Source organism: Crinia signifera, chromosome 8, assembly GCF_055691185.1.
Source record: "Crinia signifera chromosome 8, ASM5569118v1, whole genome shotgun sequence".
NCBI lineage: Eukaryota > Metazoa > Chordata > Amphibia > Anura > Myobatrachidae > Crinia > Crinia signifera.
The window spans coordinates 71,146,683-71,170,558 of record NC_139224.1 but is presented as its reverse complement, the minus strand read 5'-3'; the positions used below and the strand labels follow the sequence as shown (position 1 = coordinate 71,170,558).

Genomic DNA, 23,876 nt, shown 5'->3' with positions numbered 1-23,876 from the left:
GTTTGTGGTCAGCTCGACAGCTGAACGACAGACGGGATTCAATGTCCCACCTGCCGATCGGCGCAAAGGGGGCATGGCCGCGCAGACTGCCGTCGATCTGCAGCAGGGATCGCAACAATCCACGGCCGTTATTGGCGGAACGGGCCCCACAGCTTTTAAAGTCAGGCCCGTTCTGCCGTGATCCCACATCAATGCTGTCGCTAAAGACAGCATTGACTAGGGAGCCGCTGCTATTTCCACCATCAGAAATAGTGGTGGCACATTGAATACCCCCCTTAATCTGAAACAAATAATCCTGGCCTGTGTAAAAAATTGAACTCCACCAAATTAAAAATTCAAAGCTGGTGCTATATGGATGTTTTCAGTTATACTTTTTAAATCATCTAACCATATACCCACTTTTTAAATGAATCAGATATGTTGTATACCAAACAATTTCCTATACAGGTTGAGTATCCCGTATCCAAAATGCTCGGGACCAGGAGAATTTTGGATAACGGATTATTCCGTATTTCGGAATATTTTAATATTTCAATGATGTATTTTGAAGTATCTTGCATTTATGCTGTATAAACACAAAATATACACACAAATATATTTTATTACCACATAAAATACACACAAACATATTTTAATTGTTCAAAAAACAAGGTTTCAAAACGTGAAACAAAATGTGTGTACTATCTCAGCACTGAATTTGAATGCCAAGCAATCATTGTCTTGCACATATATAGTGCCAGTTACATATCATGTCCCCAGTGATGCTGTTACATATGTCCCCAGTGAGTTTTTAGCAAAAAAAAAATTTTTTTTCACTTTCTGGAATGTCCGTATTTCGGAATAATTCGGATAACGGATATTCGGATACGGGATACTCGACCTGTATTTAATAATGTAATGTTTAAAACAGTTTTTCCTGGCACAGAATGTCATCAAATTGAGCTTACTATGATGAAGATCAATACAATAAACTATGTGTACAACAAATAACATGACATCCAAAAATAATTTGCTCAATTGTAGGGTAGACCCTATTAATTAATAGTTAAATTATAATGAAAAACTATTTATTGGAACTTAATCAAACATTGGCAGTAAAAGTTAAGTGTTGTACAAAATAGATTCAACAATTCAAACAGAACCAAATTGTCAGAGAAAAGATAACCATAATAATATCTCAAAAGTACCATAAAATAAAGCAATGGCAAATTTATGAATCTTAAATATACCAAGTAATGTTATTGTAGGGTTATTAAGGAACAAATGTGCATCACTTCTGAACTCTCCCATGTTGCATGGCTCTTCAAATTATTATTTAAAATGTGTTTAAAAATAAGATTCAAACTTTTTTTAATGTAAAAAAATGGGTAATTTTAAAATGTTTATGCTTCACTGTCCATTTTTTTAAAGCTTGTTCCACCAGAATACCTTTTTATTTGTAGTCTGTATGGGATGAAATGCTTTAGGGAGAGTGGCACAGTATGAGTAGGGAAAATTCAACAGGTGTCTCTTAACCTCTCATTTTGTGATAATAATGCTTCCAGAAACAGGCAGCATTCTGCCATCCTAGTGTACTATTTCTTGTTCTCTTGTTAGGACACCTGATACCAGTTTTGAAGGCCCCTTCAGATTTCTTCCTTTGAGACTTTTTATTATGCCCCCATCAATTTTCTGTCATTGTTTGAATGTAGATATTGTTTGGCTATGCAGATGTTTGAAATTGTAGCTCTTGCCCATTTATCTGGATGGCTATCTCGTATGGTCGTCTGTAAGTTATGGGCCCCATACATCAGCAATTAATTGTGATTGCTGATGTATGGGGGCAATTACACATCAATCAGGAGTTGGTGGTACCACCCTTGTACTCTCACAACTTCAAGCACGTATTGCTTCACTCCATTTCAAAACCTTTTCAGGATATTTGCAGTCGTTAAATAGGACTCAGGAGTACAGCTATTTAGACACTAGTGTATGTTAGGTTTTTATAAAGCGTAAAGAAAGGAATATGATGGCTCCTCTTATTTAATTAGAATTGAAATCCTGGAATGACCACTAAATCCTCTGAGCTGTCAGCACACTTGACTAATACCCCTTTTGCACCAAAATTCCAGGAAGACCTGAGATTTGAAACACGCTACCAATCCTGGACAAACCCTCCTGGACAAACCCTTTCACACTGCGTCTCCAACCCGGACTATTCTTTGTTGGAGTCGTTTACACTGCACATGAGTGCACTGTTAAGTATTTTGCCCACACTCAGAGATGATATACACTCCAAGCACCAGGGATCCGGAACAAGTGTCAGATGACCTGGGACAGACATTCATACTGATCTTGTTCCTGTGTACAACCAAAGTCGATACTCTGGTTGGATTTCTGGGTTACTAACCCCATTATTTGCCTTTTTTTTAGGGGAAGGGGGGTATTGGTGGTGCTTTCACACTGTGCCGCCAACATGTTTCTAGCTATTCTTATAACCAGGAGTAATTCCATTTTTTTATGTTGAGAAATGATATGTGCTGTACCAAGCACAGGGAAACCGCAGTTCCAGTGTAACAAATGCATCTATCATCCAATAATATGTAACATTTTGCTTGCATTTTTATGTTTTTTTTACCTGTCTATGATTAATGCTGTTTCTTTTTTTTTTTTTTCAGACTGTAAAACAATTCTGCAATGCAGTAAATGAAATTTCAAGTCAGGCAAAGGAATTATCAAATAAAAATACTGAACTGAAGAATGCATTTAGGAATATTCTGCAGGTATCACCTAAAGTAGTTAATGCTTCCAAAGCTAAAGATCCTACAGGTTCAGTATTCCTTATCCGAAATCCTTGTGACCCAGGGCATTTTGAATAAGGGATTATTCCATATTTCAGAATATTTTTATATTTTAATGAGGTAATCTTGCCACCTTCTCTCTCCTGCTCTTACTGTAGAGTCAGTCCCCTATTCTCTCTTTCCCTCATACTGTAGTGTTTCCCCCTCCCCTCTCTCCCTCACGCACCCCCCTGGGCATAGTCAGGGCCGGCAACAGAAATCTTGGGGCCCTGTACAATGATATTTCTGGGGCCCCCCACCTAATCCCAAATCCACACAACCCTCTTCTGGATGAGCCTCATTCAACCTTTAGCTGCTCCAGATCCTGTTTTCAGGTGCTGACTTCTCTTGTTCTCAGTCCTGCTGGCCTGGCTCCTGGCTACTGCTGGCCTGTCACTTTTACAAAATAATGGCAAGTACAGGAGCCAGAGACTGAGGCAACAGTGCCAGCAGCGGGTACGTCTGTACGTCTGTACGTCTGTGCGCCTGTGGCCCCAGGCCATATGCACACACAGAGTAGATGGCACACACACAGTAGACAGCAGTGGCACACAGTGAGTCAGTCAGACTCAGCCACACACAGATGGTGCACAGTAGACTGACAGGCCAGCTAGTACAGGCTGTGGCCGTCTTGGGGCAGGAAGGCACACTTGTCCCCCTTGACCCCCCCTGTCGCCTGCCCTGGGCATAGTGCGGGTGACGGGCACAGGCTAGGAGGTGATGCAAGACCCTCAGATGCTGCCTGAGGGGACAGAATGATGGACTATATGGTTGATGAGAGGTTCTTGCCTACCCTGGGGTCAGCTAAGTAAAAAAAAAATTGGGAATAATTTGGATAAGAGATATCTGGATAAGGGATACTCAACCTGTACTAGTTCTTTTAAGTGTGGCATGTCATACATTTTTAGTGAGAAGTGCCTCACATTATAGCGATGTAGATTATATTTCTTATTTAAAGATATTCAGATTTAGCAGATAATTTTGTGTCAGCTTGTTAAGAATGATAGACTTGTGCTAATGTAAATTTACTGCAAGTTTTCTGCTAATTCTTAAGCATTTGATCTCTAAATAGCCTCTGATCCTCTATGCTAGAGGGGAAGGGCACGGATGTTTAAATTTGGGGGTATCTTCCCGGGGCTAATGGCACATCCAGTTCCCAATATGCCGTCACAGGGGGACGATCACTTGTTATAGTGTAATGGTAATAGATATTACCTCCGAGTGTAGGGTTCAGAAAGTGCCAGTGATGCATAAGTTATATACCCCATTTATACCGCAAATGCCAGGGTTGCACCCGGGGTTAGGACAGGGGTCCGTTCCTGGAGCGACCCGGCATTTGCAGTCTGCAAGCTTATTGCTGGGTCAGTGACATCCCACGGGGATGGGGCGGAGAGATGGGGCATCATCGAGGGGTGGGGGAGGAGGCAGTGCTTGGAGCTGACAGCGCTGCCTCCTCCATACTTTGAATGGGCACCGGGTCACTCGTTCACACTGCACCATACCCTGGGTGCAACCCTGGTAGCTACCTGGGATTTTTGCCCGGGACCCATTCACATTAGCAGAGACAGACCACAAGATGTGGAGCCGAGGGATGTAGCTAATGAGCGTTGTTACTTCAGGAAGTTGTTAGTGCCCAGGAAGCCTTTATGTAGGGCTTGCTGTTAATTGATTGGATCGGGGGCCTGATAAGATTATTTTGCATAGATGGGAGATCTGTCCAATTTCTTCCTGGTATTGTGTAGAACTCAAACTATTATATAATTTTCTATTTAAATTTAACAATTTAGGCAATGTTAGGATCACTACATGAACCAATACTAGAGCTCATAGGAAACAGTTCTGTTTTTGAATACTATAAAAATACATCCTTTCAAACACCATTGGCTTGGTAGGTAGTCTTAGAGAAACCTGACTATTCGCGAAGAGTATGTGATGTATTATTATTTGTTGGTTTTGGCACCATATTTTAATAATACAGTGTCTCTTTTATTGCACAGGATATGATTCAGTGTGTGGAAGCTCTAACGGCAAGTGTGCGCTATGTATGTTCTATAGAGGAACCATTACATTTTGAGAATATCCAATCACTTCCTTCATCTGTGCTGCATATTCTTATAGCCGCATTCACCCACTGCAAGGTGAGCATTTTGGGCCAGATGTAATGAGTTGCAAGTCCATGTGGTATGCTGAACTTGGAGCTTTTTTGTCTTTTTTGTCTTTTTTTTTTTATGGGTTCTTAGAAGGCATGATTTTGCCTTGTAAGTGGACTGCCCCTTTAAAAAAAAACAACAACTCAGTGTTTGTCCAGCATCCCGCACGACTGTGGACTTGCCCCGTTATTACATACTGCCCTTTGTATTAATCTAGAAATTTGCATAAAATTAGCAAAGAGCTCGTTATCAATATTTCTTGTTATGAATCCTGAATTAGTGCTTAATATGTTTTGTAGCTTCAGAAAGTAAATGCTGTACAAAATTAATGGCAGAGGCACTGGAACGTTTTAAGGTTGGGGGGGGGGCAAGATATAATCTCATTTTGGCGCCCCCTAAATTGCTATATGTTACCCCCGGGCACTATACACACTGGCAGCGGCATATATGCATGGGCATTATACACAGGGCAGCGGCATATATGCGTGGGCATTCTACACAAGGCAGCGGCATTTACGTATGGGCATTATACACAGGGCAGCGGCATATACACGTGGGCATTATACACCGGGCAGCGGCATATACATGTGGCCAGAGACACCAGGACTGACATTAATCCAGGGGTTGTCATTTACTCGTAAAAAGTGGAAAAAGTGGCAGTGTCACCCCCAAACAGATTTATGTGATTATGTCTGATTATGATAATCAGACATAATTACATAAACCTGTTTGGGTGTGAATCCAGGGGTAAATGACAACCCCTGGATGTGTCAGTCACTGGGGAAGGGAGGGTGAGAGGAGCAGCATTGGCGGGCGCACATCTTCCCTGCCACCCGCCCGGCTATATTACTGATTTATTATCAGCCGCCCGCCCCTATATTACTTATGTATGATCATCCGCCCGCCCGCCCTCCTATATTACATACCAGGCGCCGGGGATGGCTGCTGCTGCTGCTGCCGCCGGGGAGATGTGTAGAAGACGCGCCCGCCAATCACAGTGTATGTGGAGGGGATGCGCCGGCAGTGATTGGCTGGCGCGTCTTATGCACATCTCCCCGGCGGCGGCAGCAGCCATCCCCGGCGCCTGGTATGAAATATAGGCGGCCGGGCGGATGATACTTCTTTAATATGGGCGGGCGGCTGTAATATAGGCGGGCGGGCCGGACATACTGGCGCCTCAGTAATTTTGGGGGGGGCAAACTGCCCCCTCGCCCCCCCCGTTCCGGCGCCGCTGATTAATGGTACTTGTGTATTCTAGCGGCGCCCCCGATGTACATCGCGCAATGTTTTTATCGCATGCGATGCAACGCCATTTTTGCCCCCTATGCGATGAAACATTGTATAAGCACCCAAATGGGTGCTTACAATGTGAAATGCACCCCCACGCCACCCCCCCACTATAAACGTGAACCTGAAGCGTGGCGAGCGCAGCGGTACGTGTCCTCCGACCTTTTCATACCCCCACTATCCACGTCGGCGTGGAGTTGAGAATAGAAAGTGTGGCGAGCGCAGCGGATACCTGTGAAGCCCGCGAGGGGACGCGGATACCTGTGAAGGTATCCGCGTCCCCTTGCAGGGCTCGCCATGCTTCGGGCTTGGTGACTTTCTATCCTAAACTACACGCCGACGTGGATAGTGGGGGTATGAAAAGGTCGGAGAACGCGTACCGCTGCCCCTCGCAGGGCTCGCTGCGCTCGCCACGCTTCGGGTTTACGTTTATAGTGGGGGGGTGGCGTGGGGGTGCATTTCACATTGTAAGCACCCATTAGGGTACTTATACAATTTTTATAAGGGGGGGGGGGGGGAGTAACCAATGGGGTATACACAGTCCAGCCAGCAAGTGATCACTTGCTGGCTGGACTCCAAGGAGCACACAGACACACACAGTAGTGGAACTATTTCCTGAACATTTACCTGTACTGGAATGTCACTTTGGAAGCAATGTCTGATGTAGGATTGACAGTCCTCAGTTATATTAGAGGAAATTGATAATATTGGTTCGAGACTACTCTTAAGAGGTCCCATCTCCTTCTTTTTTTTTTTTTTTTTTTTTTTTTTTTTTTTAATAATAAGGTAAAAACCTTATAGAACTTTACCAATAAAGGGATTCACCTCACACCATCATATATCTGAAGAGCCTAAGAAATGCAGATAAAAAAAACAAACCCTGATGAAGTTCCTAACAGGAACGAAATGCGTTGGGTATTGATCATAATCCCAGAAAATCTTTCCAGAAAATAAGAAGCTACAAGTGTTCCATTCTTTTATTTTATAAAGTATGTTTAATGGACATTACATATTGTATCTAGGGATATAGATAGATATATTTTCCCTCCCAATAAGATTAACCCTTTCAGTACCAACGTTGCTGTGAAAGGTCCTCAAGATGTCCACTAAAAATGGCAGCGTCCCTCACATCAAATGTTCTTTTAGTATAAATAAGTACAGTCAAGTCAATTTAATTATAGTTTAGTTAATTATTGCAACAGTCGATGTGAGCAACGCTGGCATTTTTATTGGATATTTTGAGGATCTCTTACAGCAACGTTGGCACTCAAAGGATTAAAATACATAATACATTGTGTCTGTATGCAAATATTATCATGAGAGGAAAATTTGCAATTGCCTATGTAACATCCTATTGTTTACTCCTGCATATGTTTGATGGTGTTTTTATTTTTTTATTTTTTTGTTTGTTTATTTTTTCAACTTAGGACAGTGACAGTGTGTATAGTGGGAGGCTCCATCTGGTTTCAGATCTACTTCAAGCCCTTTTCAAGAAAGCTGTGTCCCTTCAGAAGCAATTGATGGAACTGATAGAGAAAATCTCTATAAGCTCATCTGCTTCAGAGAAGGAAGTTGAAATCACAGTGTCTGGTAGGTGAATGAAACCACCTAGATCATGTGGCGTTTAATAATACATATACATAAGCAATAATAAAAAAATGTAATAACACCATTTTAAATAACCTCACAGGGATAATATAGATAGTCAATACATAAGCCTGCGGTGCGCTTAGCACATAAGAAGGTCCTGGGCTGTAAAGCTCTGTGGATATGTCCACTAGGTCTACAAGTATTAAGTTGACATGGGTTAGGTCGACAGTCAACATGGGGAAGGTTTAAAGTCAAAAGGTCGACATGGGGTTTTTTACTTTTTCTTTTCGAGCCGACGTGTGCCGATAGGCAGTATTTCATGCCCTTCTATCCACTAATAATTGTCTTTATTGTTCAGGTTCCCCTGTTGTAAGGGACGCACAGTTTAGCTATAAAAGTATCCCTTATACTATACTATAATTAGTAGCAATTTAGGCACATGCCATTCTGAACTTTAGCTGAGTAAATTACAAAATCTGGCTTCAGGTTAAGATTGCACTGTCACACTGATCGATCAAACAAATCTGCTCAATTGTGAAAGCAGTATGATTATTGACCAATTAGGTATAATATATAGGTGCTAGTTTGAACACAGTAGCTGCCCGGTGCTATGCAGACACCGCTGGCGTAGTCTGGACAGGCAGGATTAAGTTCAGGGTTGGTGGTGTCGACAATACATCAGTGCTATACTCGCGTCCTGTACATTCGCTGTTTTATGATCAATAAAAATTATATTTTATGATTAAACACTCTTGTTGGTGCAGCACACTGAGAAAAATAAATTTTCTGTCATTCTCAGAATATCTTAAATAACTTGTCCAGTGGTAGCACACCCCTGAACACCCAACACCAGTATTACATTTATTCAAAGTAATAGGGGGCCCCCTCAACAGTGATACCACAAAACACACACTATCCTGTGCGATTGAACCCTACATATTGAGGCAGTGAATGAGAGATAAGGAAAATAATGCAGCATGGTAGGCAGAAATGGACTGATGACTGGTACTAATAATGGGAAGATGATGGCTGGACTGATTAATACCCCTTTCACACCACACAAATAACCTGGGTCTGACCCGAGCCTCTGTGCTGTATGAAAGGGCCTTTTTTAAAATAAAAAAACAGATCCAACATTCCGTCCCGGGCTAAAGGAAGGGTTAATCCTGGGTCAGACCTGCGTTAATGGGCAGTGTAACCCGGTAACCCGGGTCGAGCAACCCTGGTCCCATTCACACTATAGGGAGGAGGCAGCATCGGCTCCAAGCGCTGCCACCTCCCTCGCACCCCCCCCCCCCCCCCATGATGCTCCGCCCCTTTTTGTGATGCCAACAACCCATCGCTGTGGGGGGTAATCGTCAGAAATACTGGGTTGCACCAGGGACAGACTCGTATTCAAGTCCTGGATGCAGCCTGGCATTTGCGATGTGAAAGGGGTATATATGAGCCCCTGGAGGAGGGTGCAGGCTGGATGGAGAGGGAGATGGTGGCACTGGCCCACTACACACAAACACCTGCTCTCATCAGCCTTGGCCCTGGCTGCTGCAGCTCCCACTTTCCAACCTCTCTCCTCCTGGTTATTATATACATTAGGTTGCCCCCCTCCGATAATAGCCTGCATATGTATGTAATTGTACTTAATTACAGAGGGTGGTCAATAACGGGGAGCATGTTAATCTCAGGGGGGAAGCGGGCAAATGATGGGGTGCACATAGGTCAGTCATGCTGCTAAAAATTCGTTAAATGGGCTGCTGGGGGACATGAAGCAACAGTACTGGCACTGGAGGTGTCTGCCCTGTGTGGAAGCACCTGCAACAGAGAATTGTGCCAGTTCCAGCCACCATCATAGAAACCTTACACTCTAGAGCAGTGGTTCCCAACCCTGGTCCTCAAGTACCCCCAACAGTGCACGTTTTCCAAGTCACCCAGCAGGTGCACTCATTATTCAGACACCTTTTAAAAGATCCGCAGGTGGAGCTAATTATGTCACCTGTGATTCTGTGTGGAGACCTGGAAAACGTGCACTGTTGGGGGTACTTGAGGACCAGGGTTGGGAACCACTGGTCTATTAGATGATTGTTTGGGGCAGGTGATTTCTCTCAAGCATCAGATGTGCTTCTTCCTCTGCAGGATGATCAGATAACGCATGTCAGAATTTAGGCTCTAGTCAAGGCAGTAAGATAGTTACAGAAAGGTTAGTGGACAAGTAGAATAGCCTCCCATCATAGGTGCTACGACACTAGAGCAGTTTAAACTAGACCTTAGAATATCCTTACAAAGAAATAGGGATCAAATATGATTTGTTAAAAATATGGTTTAAAAAAAGGGCAGACTAGATGGGCCAAATGGTTCTGATCTGCTGTCAAATTATATGATCTTCCAGATTAAATATACTAATACTATGTCTGCATTAGAAGCACCCCTCTTCAAGCAGAAAATAAAAATCCATCTGTTGGACCTAGTGACGGAAGTTTTGCACACCCTAACAAAGAGTTATTGGTGACTATGCTCATCTTGGACTTCTATCGTAGAAGAGTTCGGAACAGTTCCTGAAGTCTGTGCTTTTGCCAGTGCATGGGGTGACTGTGCCCCAGCCTTGGCTTTATCCTGGGTTTCCAAAGCTTTAGACAGCTGGTTGAGAGCCTCCACTAGGGAGCTTGTCTGTCTGATCACCTCTGCATTGTGGATTACATCAGCAATGTAAGTACATACCTAGGTGATGCAGCTCTTGATTCAAGCACGCTAGCCTCAAAGATCTTTCACTGCTATATGATCCTTTATGCTTGCACTCTTTGCATGCTTTTATTGATTCCAAAAAAGCCTGGAAGCCCTGCAATTTTCTGGAGATGTTCTCATTGGCCCATAACTTGATAGAATCTGCAACCATAGCGATAAGACTAACTTTCAGAGGCCCTAATGGCAAGAAAGCAAACAGTTCTCCTTTTGTCCGCATGGCAAATCCAGAGGTCAGCCCTTTTCGAGAGTTCAAATACCTACCTCCAAGAACCCAAACTCCAAGATCCAACCAGTCCTGGTCGCATCACCAACATACCCCCGAAAAAGCTGACAAGCCTGCAGCATATTGAAGTGGGTCCCCACCTGGGGCCTCCCAAGGTGTGCAGCTGTCTCTACTTCACTGACGTCTGATTGGTTACCAGATCCTACTCCTGGGCCAGGATCATCGTGTCCCAGGGATACTATCTAACCTTTCAGGATGGGTTGACAGTTCTTTTGCACAGGCTTTCCCATAGACTTCGTAAAGGCTGCTGTTTCTTCCATCACCTCCCTTCTGAGGAAAGGAGTGGTTGTTCCAGTTCAGTCCCCTAAAAAGAGGAACAGGAATGGAGTTAAAGGTTCATTATTCAAGCTCAGCAGCCAAGCAATTACCTGGCCTTGGACATTCAGGTCCCCTACCTATGTATTCTTATTGGGAAAATCATCAGAGATGTCTTCAGTCAGACAACTAACATTTTTGGGGCTTGACTTTTGACTGCACAGACAGTTTTCACTAAGGTAGTGGTTATTAGGGGGGAACCCCCATACAGACTCTGAAATTAAAAAAAATTTTGGGCAGCATATGGTATCAATACACCTTTGCATGTGTGTTCTCTGGAAGCTGGTCTCAAGCAAAGTTTAATTCCTGACCGTTACAGCTGGAACTTCTCCACAGGTGGATGTTTATCCTGTCCATAAACATGGAGGAATTGATGGGAGGTAATCCCAAAAAACGAATTTGCGCTTGATCGTGTGTGCTGCCCGGTAAAGTATTGGTAATTAGATTTTGCTAGAAGCAACACCAAGTGCTTTGACAAATACTGTGGGAGCGGTGGGGATAAATAGTTGTGTGTGTGTGGGGGGGGGGGGGAGTGTGCTAGATTAGAGCGAGGAGGAACAGTACTTAAAATAGATTAAGAATAAAAGACAATTGAGAAAAGTAAACATTTTAAATTAAAATAAAATAAAGAAATAAAAATAGTGCAATTAATGTTTACAACCCTCTTGAAAAGTGTTTGGGAGGGCACCAGTCCAGTATTCAGGAGCTCACTAGCTATCTCTATGTGAATCTACCGGGAGTCCAGTTGGAGAGGTTCTCCACTACGCAGTGTCTGGCAGCATCTGCAGGCTTCCGGCTTTCAGCGTGCAGCAGGTGACGTCACTTTGTTCTCCGGGTGTTCTGTGCTGTATCGCTGGGCTGGTGGAAGCGGCAGTGTTTCTCCTGGGGTCCGTCTTGGACAGATGTCTGTTCATTGCACCCCTGTGTCACGATCTGGGTAGCGAAACACAAATTTTTACCTTTCACATGGGTGCTGGACGGGGTCCCGACAGTCATTAACCCGACGTCGGGATCCCGACTGTTAAAACACAGATGGACGGTTCCCGACACCCGTCGGCTAGTCTCCCTCGTGGGGGTCCATGGCCCCCATAGAGGGAGAATAGAATAGGTGGCGAGCGCAGCGAGCTCGCAAGGGGCTTTGTTGCGCTGGCCACGCTGGAGTCCTGCCAGTCTGGATCCCGACGTCGGGCTAATGACTGTCGGGATCCCGACTGTCGGAACAGCATACCACACCCCTTTCACATGCCTTCTCAGAATGTCTCAGTGTTCTAGGCATGGATTCTATAGTATGAGCGCTGTCTGTGTGCCTTTCACCGCACAACGTCTCCATCAGCATCCAGTCTCCATGATCCTGGTTGTTCAGGATATCTCCCTTGTTCCTCCTGTGAACATTTTTTGTCCTCTGTCGCCTCCAGAGTCGCCACTATTGCCACAGTCCGCCGCCATTACAGAAGACCGCAGCCATACAGTACTTCAAACAAACATACTTTCCCTCCACAGTCTGGGCATGGCCATCTTGGCCTGAGCCTTTCCAGCCAATCCTCTCCACCCTGATTCCAGCATAATTGCCTAGCCAATCCCCTTCCACCTGTGGGGATAAGTATCCTGGGAAATCCAGTGCAAATCGTCAGTGCTTAAATACTCTTTTTTTGCAGATGCATGTGTTCTACCACTCTCCTGTGCTAGTTATCCTATTAAAAGAGACCTGTGCCTATTTCCATTTATTAAATTCTCATTCATTCTTCAAAGGCTCATCATCGATTGTTCCTCCAACATTGATTCTTCAGTGCTTCACCATCAATTGTTTGTCCAACTGTGATTTTTTTCAGTTCATCATCATCTATTGTTCATCCAGCATCAGTTCTTCATAATTGATTTGTTTGTCCAACATCAATTTTTCAATTCTTCAGCACTAATTGTTCTTCCGACTTCAATTCTTCAATTTATTATCGATTGTTCATCCAACATCAATACTCCACTGTCCTCTTCATTGCCAAGTATTCACCAGCGCTTTCCGGTCAGTAGAAGTATCACTTCTCAGAGTATTTTCCTTTCAGCTTGAAAGTCGCTCAGTGTGTATGGGGCAGTGATGAGCTGTGCCGCTGATGAGCGCTCCCGCATAATCACTGCCCTGGCCGCTCATCTGCTGCTATTACCAGGAGATAAGTAAGTGAACGGCTTTCCATGGTGTTCTGCTATGGAAAGCCATCCAGTCCAGGGAAAATCACGGTAATGGGGGAAAAACAATCAGTGCATACACACTGAGCGTTTTTTGCCCATCATTGTTATCCATACATGCTGGGCAAAAACGTTGTGTGTATGGACCAAGAGTCTTAAAGGCTGCTTCAGATCTAGTTTTCTTGTCAATGGTTTTGGCCAAGATTTATTACTGTGCGTGGAAAACTTTTCCAGTGGGATCCAGATTCCCTTGTCTATAGGCTTTCCAGGTCTTGGCCTTCCTACAGACTGGTTTAGACTTAGGCTTTTTTCTGGCTCCCTTGAAGGTGCAGGTGTCAGTCCTAACGTTCTAGCGCTGTGTAGAGCACTTATGCGCTTTCCAAACTTTTCTGCAAGGGGTGGGACCTGCCCTTCGTTTTGAACATCCCACAGAATGCTCCCGTTGAACTGTTAAACTAGGTAGATCTCAAATGGCTAACTTGGAACTTGTAATTGTTGGCCAGTTTTTGAGTTGGGTCATTGGGGCAGATGTATTCAGCTTTAACAAGAGATAAATGCAAGGGTGATAAGGAGAGATAAACATCCAGCCAATCACCTGCTAACTGCCATGTTACAGCCTGTGTTTAAAAAGTCAGTAAGGAGGTGATTGGCTGGACGTTTATCTCTCCTTATCACGCTTGCATTTATCTCTTGTTAAGGCTTAATGCATCTGCCCCATTGTCTCAAAGTGAGCCCCTTCTTATTTTCCATCCTGACAGGACTGGCCTCACTAATCTCAACTATGTCCCAAAGGTAGTCTCCTGGGTCCACATCAACCAGGAGATTGTCATTCCTTCTCTTTCTAGGCCATATCACGCTTGCATTTATCTCTTGTTAAGGCTTAATGCATCTGCCCCATTGTCTCAAAGTGAGCCCCTTCTTATTTTCCATCCTGACAGGACTGGCCTCACTAATCTCAACTATGTCCCAAAGGTAGTCTCCTGGGTCCACATCAACCAGGAGATTGTCATTCCTTCTCTTTCTAGGCCAGATGTATCAATTTTTAAAAAAGTGATTAAGTGGAGCGTAATAAACAATCACCAAGCAGCTCCTACCTGTCATTTTTCAAACCCAGTCTGTAACCAGGCTGTTAGGAGCTGATTGTCTGGCTGTTTATCACTCTTAAATTTAACACTTTTTAAAGCTTGATACATCTGGACCTCTGACTTTTTCAAGTTTGGATATGATACAGACTCTGCGTATTTATGTCCGACGAGCGCAAGCTTCCGGAAATCAGATTAACCTTTTGTATTGTGTGACGTCCACAAGAGAGGCTGGCCAGCCTCTAATTAAACATTGACCCGCTGGTTACGTCTCACTATCAAAAAGGCGTGTCTGTACCCCACTGTATCACACTGTCCCAATGTCCACCACGGATTCAGATAGGACTTTATAGGGGGTGTAGTGTGACTGCCCGACAATCTGGATACCGACGGTCAGTATCCTGACATTGGAATCCTGACTGCTGCTGCTCCGACAGGGGGGGCGAGCGCAAAGAAGCCCCTTGCGGCTTGCTGCGCTCACCACGCTGTGCGCTCAGTGTCTCTTTCGCTCGCCACAGGTTCTGTTCTCCTTCTATGGGTGTCGTGGACAAGGGAGTATAGACGCGGTCAGTCGGAATCCCGACTGTTGGGCAGTGAACCGGCACCCCTTTATAGGTAATACAAAATAGTTTTTTCTTATTTTAAATTTAAAATAATTATTGAAACAATGTATGCTTAAAAACAATGCTTTAATCTACTGTATACTCGCAGCTAAAACTTTTTAGGTCATCCTGCAGGAAGCTTATATTGTAAACCATTTTTCAATATAAATTTACTTATGATTTCAGTCACATCCTGTACATAAACTATCTAGTACATAAACTATATTAAACCTTCATGCATTTATGCTTTTAAATTGTAAGAGAAAAACCTCCAATGCAGCTTTGGAGTCTGGACATGAGCAGTCAACACAGGCCTCCACTCCCAGAACCTATTGCAAAGTTTGAAAACCGATGAATTACGACCAGGGTCGACATTTTTACACAAGAGGAGGGCCTGTGCTGATTAGCAAAGTACCATGTACAAATGCTTGACCCAGTAATTTCCAGTAATTTTTGTTTTTCTGTGTGAAATGAGTATCCGCATAATTATCATTATTTTGATTATGTCTCTGGTTTATTTACAGTGTTGCATACATTTTTAGACATTTGCTCAGTTGTGTCCAAAATGGATCATGCGCTTCATGCAAACACATGGAAGTTTATTATCAAGTGAGTACATTACTTAAGATCTGTGGTAACTCTACACATCATATAATCCCATTGAGTTAATGTTTTACTCCAAACAATACTTCAGGCAGTGAGCAGGCTAACCCAAATACCCTGTAAAACTTTAATATGCAACCTACTTTTGTACAATAAACAATTAGGGTATTGCAAGCTACATTTAAAAAAATATATATTAAACAAAGTATATTGTGCCTACCTGTCAACCTTGGTGTCAGTTATGTGGTGGTGTACAGCTGTTCTTCTGATTGGCTACATGTTTTCTTATTGGTAGCTTCAAACAAGGGTTTGCCTATCTGACCAGAAATAATTTGATTTGGTCCTCATCGACCAACCTAATTCACTCCTGCAAGAGCCTTGCGGCAACCCGGGATGCCTAGGCATGCAGTTTGGAAACCACTGTCTTGGTGGGATGAATTACAGTAGAGAAAAAAATGATTATTTTATATCTATAATAATTTATTTAAATAATTATAGGGGCTTTATTTCAGGAAAGGTTTGAAGTGAAGAACATGACCGGGGTTGGTGGTGAGGAAGAATTATTGGTCCCTTTAGCCTTGTTATATATGGAAAGTACATGGTTAAGTGGAGAAGAACGTTCATCAACAGATGAAGTGGTTGAAAGCTAGAAAATTAATCATATTATTGGTACGAATATTTTAACATATCTGTTTCTTTAAAAGAAAACAGAACTAGAGTACTACCCAATAAACCCCCTCCCCAGTGATTTTTTTTTTTTCTTTTTTGCCTGGAAAAAATGGTCCAATGGTCAGAATCATCCAATTCGAGACCATTTTTTCAGGTGAAAAGGGTCCCGTTATTCATCTGATAACACATGAGATCCAGGATGACTTTCTGGGCCTATGTGTTAGGATAATCCCAGATAAGAAGACCATGGATTTGGTTAAGTAACCCGACGCATAATCCAAATTCTGGTTTATTGGTGCTAATGCATTAGCTATGGGAATTTACTACAGCTAATAGGATATCAATTTTATAACTGGGTGGTGGAGACTAGTCGCCAAACACAGCAGGGTGGATTTACATGCAGCCACGGGACACGCCCAGCAGATGGTTCTCGCACAGAGCTGGCACACTAGAGCGATGCAGCAGGCTCTGCAATTACACCCTATAATTACATAGTGGCAATATTCAAGTAGCTACCAGGGCAGGGTTGCCTACCCTCCCGGAATCGGGTCCCCCTCCCGGCCACCGGGAGCAGCATTAAATTACTGTGTTTCAGGGGGCTCTGACGGTGCTGATCCATTAAGGCATGCCTCTCAACGAGCACTAGATTTAAATGTTAGTGGGATGCTGGTGGGCAGGGAGGAAAGGACGGAGGTCTCAGGGGCAATTGGCTAAAGAGGATAGTGTTGGCGATCTTTGGGCCAGGGGAAGCTGAAAATTTTGGCTGCTGCGGAGCACATGAGTACTGTAGGGGTCCTCTTTGTTTTAAAAATTGGGTACTTGCCTGTAGCACGACAAAACACACTATACTGTGTATTTTGTGATCACTGAAAATCACAGTACAAAACCCATGCTGGGGTAGAATGGACAAGCTCCAGTGCCCCCTAGTGGATGAAGGAGGGAAAAAAAAAAGATTTTGGTACAGTATTTACCGGTAAAAACATTTCTCTGATTCCGTTAAGGACACTAGATGCCCACCCAGCGCTGCATTACCTTCCATTACTCTATTGTTTTTTGCCTGTTTACCTGCATGTTGGTGTCTGCTGTGTGTTTGTATGTTTCGGTTTAGGTCCTCGGACGGTCTTAAGCTGGGTACACACTGGATAAAAATAAGCTTGATCCCGCTGATTGCAGTGACATATGTACTTCATTAAGGTGTGTACCGATGATATGCACGCTCCCGCAAGTTGCTAGTGACATCATTCATCGGCATTGCGGAAGGGACAAAGTGGGATGTCACTAGCGATGTCTTGCTGTAGAATGCAGCAGGTCATGTGGCTCCCCCCTGTCAGACTTGGTATATGCAAGTATTTATGCACTTGCACATCCTGGCGGTGGTGATGTTGGCTAGGTTAAGATAATCTAATGTGTACCCAGCTGTACAGTTCGTTTCTGCTCTTCCATTTTCGATTTATCGGTAAGTACCAAAATCCTCTTTTTGCTTTTTATATTCTGATATCAGATGATGCAAATGCACAGGTAATATATATCTAAATGTTTTGTTATATTTATTAGGCAGAGCGTGAAACATCAATCATTGATAGAAAGTCAGTTGCGGCACCATGATATTGTCAGTGGTTTGTGTGATGACATTCTGCTATCCTTCCAGTCGTGCTTGCAATTGGCAGAACATATGAAGTTGACAGAAACGCAGGTAAAAGTATAAAACAAACATTAGATACAGGCACACTTTAAGTGCACAAATGTTTTTCAGGAGCATTCTCCGACCTTTTCATACCCCCACTATCCACGTCGGCGTGGAGTTGATTTTATATAGTGTGGCGAGCGGACGCGCATTACTTCACGCTTTGGGCTCGCTGCGCTCGCCACACTATATAAAGTCAACTCCACGCCGACGTGGATAGTGGGGGTATGAAAAGGTCGGAGGAAGCGTACCGCCGCCCCTCGTGGACTCGCTGCGCTCGCCACGCTTCGGGTTGGCGTTGATAGTACGGGTGGCGTGGGGGTGCTTTTAACATTGAAAGCACCTATTACGGTGCTTATACAATTATTTATCTTATAGGGGCACATTTAAAATTGAAAACACCCATTAGGGTGCTTATACAATTTTAAATCGTATACCATTGTATATGCCATACAATGGCATACAAGTCGATGGTATACAATTTAAAATTGGCTAACATCGCATCGTATGCCTTATGGTATGCGATGCGATGGGCGCTGTGCTAGGAAACAAGTACCCATTAGTCATATATTCAAAGGAGAAGCACTCTTCTTCTTTTTATTTATTTATTTTTTATATTTCTTAGCTGGTTGCCCACATGCAAATCCTCTCAGTCCTCCACAGTTTGTGTCACTCCAAACAAATGACCACAATCGCAAGTCAGCTATAGTTGTCAATGTTTTCAATGCCTTCCAATATAAAGACATTTGCATAAGGACATAAACATATATACACAAATCACACATTCTGAAAGAGTTTCTTCACGCTGGCTCTAACTCCACATAGGGCAATATTCAATGCTTTGGATTCACCGGGTTTTTTTTAAGCAAATCGGGCTGTTTTCACTGAAAATCTGATTCAACCGAAAGCAGTGAATGCCGGACAGTTCTCCACTTCATGCTTGCTGCAATTCGCTGGTGTATTTCAATGGGGTTTTCACTGTGATTCGCCGTGAGTGTATTCAATGCTTTCACCATGATTTTTGTGGTGATTCACCGTTTTGCATTCGACATCTTTTTAAGGTGAACTGGAATGCGTTCTTTTAAAATAACATAAAGGTTTTTTTTATTTTTTTCTGGTGTCAAAAGATCAGAAATTTTATTATGTGAAGGGGAATGCTATTTGGATTCATGTGGATTCATGTGCTCGCAGCACATGAATGAGAATATATATATATATATATATATATATATATATATATATATTTCACATGATGCCAGCAGGGGGGCGGGGAGCCGCTTATTAGTTATTCACTGCGCTCCCTCCGCCTGCCCTGCCTGCCCAGTCTCCTCGGGGAGGCAGCTTCTGCTGCCTGTGTCCCCGCCAGCCCTCCTTCTCCCCTACACAGCGTCCGGTGCAGGCAGGGAGGCTTTCATCTTCCTGCCTTCTGCCGGCTCCCTGCTGCATTCACCGGGGGGGGTTAAAATTCCCCCTCAGGGGCAGCGAGCCCCTGATGCGTTGAATAGGGGGAGAGGGAGGGCTGGCAGCAAATCCAAAATGGGATTTGCTGCACATAGTGAAAAATATCATTGAATTCTGGCCATAGTGTACCATCACTATATTAACCACAGCTGGATATAGTAGAAGAAGATGATCAAAACCCGAGTATAAAGTGTAATATATATTGTTGCACATACAGCATATTTACACATGAGGATAATATGGAAAATGCAGACCAGGTTTTAGATCATAAGCAGCAATAAAGGTGCCTATACACGTTACAGTTATTGTATACAATATCTCATCTCGGTTTTCCGATGAGATCTAGTACAAAAAAAAAGTATGTGCTGCACATACTTTTTGAACTAGATCTCATCTCATCGCAAAACTGAGATGCGATATTTTATACAATATTGTATAAAATAATTTTAACATGTATGGGCACCTTAAGAAAATTTGATCCAGCCCAGGTTTCCTAATTGATGTGATTTGGGATGGGCTGATTAGGCAACACCTGTGTTCGCCTGGTTTCTGGGTTTAAAGGAGAAGCAGAATGCTCTTGATGGTGGAATAGCTGCAAAAGTGATAGGCCGGGGTGTGGGCTACCGTATTGTGCTGTGACACCTGTATGCTGCAGTGCTGTGCTGATTACCTTGCAAGCTGTATACCTGCTAGAAAAAACTGAAATTGAGAAATTCAAAATCGGCTAGTGCGGGAAAGTTGTGACTTGACCTGAATAAGAATTGTCCAAAAGCATTTTGATCTGCGTCAACATCTTCTGTTCTGGCAAGAGGCCTGAAGTTTCACTTTTTAGGTGAAAAAGACGAAAACTATGAAGATGCTCCGATCTAGTTAAAATTATTCAAAAAGAAAAGAGAAAAGAAACTCTTTTTTGCTGGGGCACTACTTACTAAATCTATACAATGTTTAAAATATTTTATTCAATTTTGATAAAAAAACATACATAACATATAACTAAGACAAACATACAGTGCGAGATTAGTTTGTGCTACTAATATATACGTTTTATCTATGTGTGTAGCACAAAAATCAAGTAGAATGAACCGTGCTAGGCGAAGAATTGTACATTAGAATTCAAGAAGATATGGGTAAGAAAATTGTATTACCACTTTAATAAGTTAGAGATGTCCCTGTGATCTGGTAAGTCTGAAATTGGATATTATGTATCACACAAAAGTATATTGCAACAAATTATATTGTAACTTAAATCCTATTTGTGGAAAGTAAGAGTGGATAGTACAAGTAAGAAAAGATAAGGCTATCAGGGCAGATTACCTGCTGTGCTGCATCATATAGAATTACATTGGATACAGCATGAGTTTCTTCTGCTTACCAAAAAACCTTATATTTTTAAATATAGAAAACAGAGCAGAAAAAGGATTGGAGAATATTAAAGGGGAGCTTGTACAGGACTAGCCACTAACACTTACTGGTTCCTCTCATGTATGTAACAGCGGAGAGGGAGGTTCAGTGTCTAAGCTCCGTGTCTCAGAATCCTGACAGCTCTTAAGGAGTTACTGCTGTCGGCATCTAGCCCTTTGTTAACCCGCCGATGAGTGAACTCTGAATAAGTATCAGAAAAGGAAAGATTGAGAAAGTCCACAGAATATGTGGATTCTAATGTTTATAGATTGGTTAGTGTGTACAGAACACAGAATTGGTACAATATAAGTCTGGTTGGATTGTATTTTAAATATATAGCCACAAAGTTTCCCTATAGAGAATACAAGCTCAGGTTACTGTTTTTTTATGCATTACTGTTGCCCATTCCGTGAATTCACACACAAAAGTATCTACTCAAATTATTAAATTTTCATACTTAAACAATGCATATATAGCATCAAATTTCCCAAATCGGACTGGATCGCCCGTATATGGATTAAGGCAATAATCAACATGTATAGAGAAGTACAAAAAACCACAAATTTTTTGCAGATTGGTCAGTGTGTATGAAACACGGAAATGATACAATCTAAGATTGATAGGTTTGTATTCAAATATATATCAACACTAGTCTTGCGCTTAAAATCTGTAAATTTACAAATTATAGAACAATAGTCAATCTATACAGAAAGACAGGAGTATGAGATTTAAAGGTTAGTCAGTGTATATGAAATACAGAGTTGGTACAGTATAGGTCAGGTTTTAGATTGTATTTAAATATATATCGACATTGGTCCTGCACTTAAACTGCTATCCATAAATATACATAGTCAATCTGTACAGAGAGGCCACAAAGTTTCCCTATAGAGAATACAAGCTCAGGTTACTGTTTTTTTATGCATTACTGTTGCCCATTCCGTGAATTCACACACAAAAGTATCTACTCAAATTATTAAATTTTCATACTTAAACAATGCATATATAGCAGCAAATTTCCCAAATCGGACTGGATCGCCCGTATATGGATTAAGGCAATAATCAACATGTATAGAGAAGCACAAAAAACTACAAATTTTTTGCAGGTTGGTCAGTGTGTATGAAACACGGAATTGATACAATCTAAGATTGATAGGTTTGTATTCAAATATATATCAACACTAGTCTTGCGCTTAAAATCTGTAAATTCACAAATTATAGAACAATAGTCAATCTATACAGAAAGACAGGAGTATGAGATTTATAGGTTAGTCAGTGTATATGAAATACAGAGTTGGTACAGTATAGGTCAGGTTTTAGATTGTATTTTAATATATATCGACATTGGTCCTGCACTTAAACTGCTATCCATAAATATACATAGTCAATCTGTACAGAGAGGCAGGAGCATGAGATTTGTACATTGGTCAGTGTGTATGAAACACAGAATTGATACAATATAAGTCTGGTTTAGATTGTATTTAAATGTCTACTGACATTAGTCCTGCGCTTGAACTGCTGAAATTGTTCAACTAAATATGGACATTAAGTAACCCATCAATATAAAGTAACGTTATGTGTGCAGACTATAACAATAGTAGTACTATCTGTTCTCAGCTATATCAACACCATCGCCATCCAATATATTGTACAGTCTGTATGCAATTAGTTCAAAAAAAAATTACATAAACCTTTTAAGAGATAGTAGTAAAAGGTAGATTGCTATATGAATAAAGCGATATTTTACATTACCACTTCCCTGAGCTGAAATATGCAGCGTATAGGTCCTGGAGCGTTCTCAGCTTTTTGCAAGGTAGAAGGCTGTATCTGGATTTATTCTGTGGACGGTACTGCTGCTTGCAGTGTCAGCTTCGTTTTGGAGCAATCTCAGGCTGCTGGGGGGAGAGGAAGGCTGTATCCGTGGGTAATGCTGCCGCTCACATTAACAGCGTTTTGGAGCGCTTGCAGCCAGTGAGGTAATAGAAGACAGTGTCTAAACGAAAATCCCAATAGTGCACTATAGATACTGTGCAGTTCTAGGCAAACATTTTGGAGTCTGTGTATCCTGTAATGGGGATGCAATCTTGGAGACTTGCAGGGATGTTCATCTCATGGGTTTGCACTGTGCGCACAGTGCATACCCTTTAAACCGACGATATCGTTTCGCCCTGAAGGCTTGTTCACGGTTAAAATTATCACTAGTTAAAATTATGTCAGGATGTCTTAGAGTGGTTTATTAAAATACTTTAGCTTAGTAAAAGTGAGTACGAGCTTGTCCTAGTGCAAAGTGACTGACTTTGGCGGGAGAAAAATTCCCTGATAATTGAGCCATTTTCATGGTTTCAATTGTGAATATGGTGTGTTATTTTTTATTTTTTGGAGAGGATGCTCTGTAGTTGAAGTGATCAAGAAAAGAAACTTGTAGAAAAAAAAAGGGTAAATCCCTTTTGTTTGCCCTCAATAGAATAGTGCACCTACAGTATGTGTCTTCTAATGTCCAACAAACTCTTTACGGAATGCTCCAGTAAGTTCAGTAAACAATGCATTACACTCTGTTCTTTAGGTGCAGTATTTAAAACATTTCTGTTTATTGTCTATACTTGTGGCCAGGGCCGCCACTTGTCATTTTGGGGCCCGGGACTGACCTTCAGTCCGGGGTCCCCCCAACGCTCCCGCACCCCTTCCCCGGACCTGACCTCTGCAGAGCGCAGAGCTCTGTGTCCTAGGCTCCACGCTCTGCAGGCTGTACTGTGGATCATGCCTGGCTGGGGGGCAGCCGGGTGGGAGAGGCGGTGTGCGGGGGGGTGTCACTGTGGGCAGCTGCTCGGGCCCCTCCAGAGGCCGGGGCCCGGGACAGTTGTACCCACAGCACCCCCCTGTCGGCGGCCCCGCTTGTGGCAGTATATTTTAAACATGAATTGGCCTGAAAAACAGTTTTGCATCTCATATGCTGGGAACAGGAATGGGCTGCATTACAGCATATAGTTATGCCAAACATAAGCCAATATATTAACAGTTA

General features: G+C 42.6%; 1 protein-coding gene across 2 annotated transcripts in view; it reads left to right on the top strand.

Annotated features, from left to right (window-relative positions):
• The window catches only part of FIRRM (FIGNL1 interacting regulator of recombination and mitosis), a 127,740-nt gene that overhangs the window by 9,129 nt on the left and 94,735 nt on the right, over positions 1-23,876 (top strand). For both annotated transcript variants that reach the window (XM_083156664.1, XM_083156663.1), the window contains exons 4-8: positions 2,658-2,762; positions 4,817-4,957; positions 7,684-7,846; positions 15,567-15,651; positions 17,869-18,007. In XM_083156664.1, the coding sequence (XP_083012790.1) occupies positions 2,658-2,762; positions 4,817-4,957; positions 7,684-7,846; positions 15,567-15,651; positions 17,869-18,007 (633 nt within the window). The remainder of the gene's footprint in view (positions 1-2,657; positions 2,763-4,816; positions 4,958-7,683; positions 7,847-15,566; positions 15,652-17,868; positions 18,008-23,876) is intronic.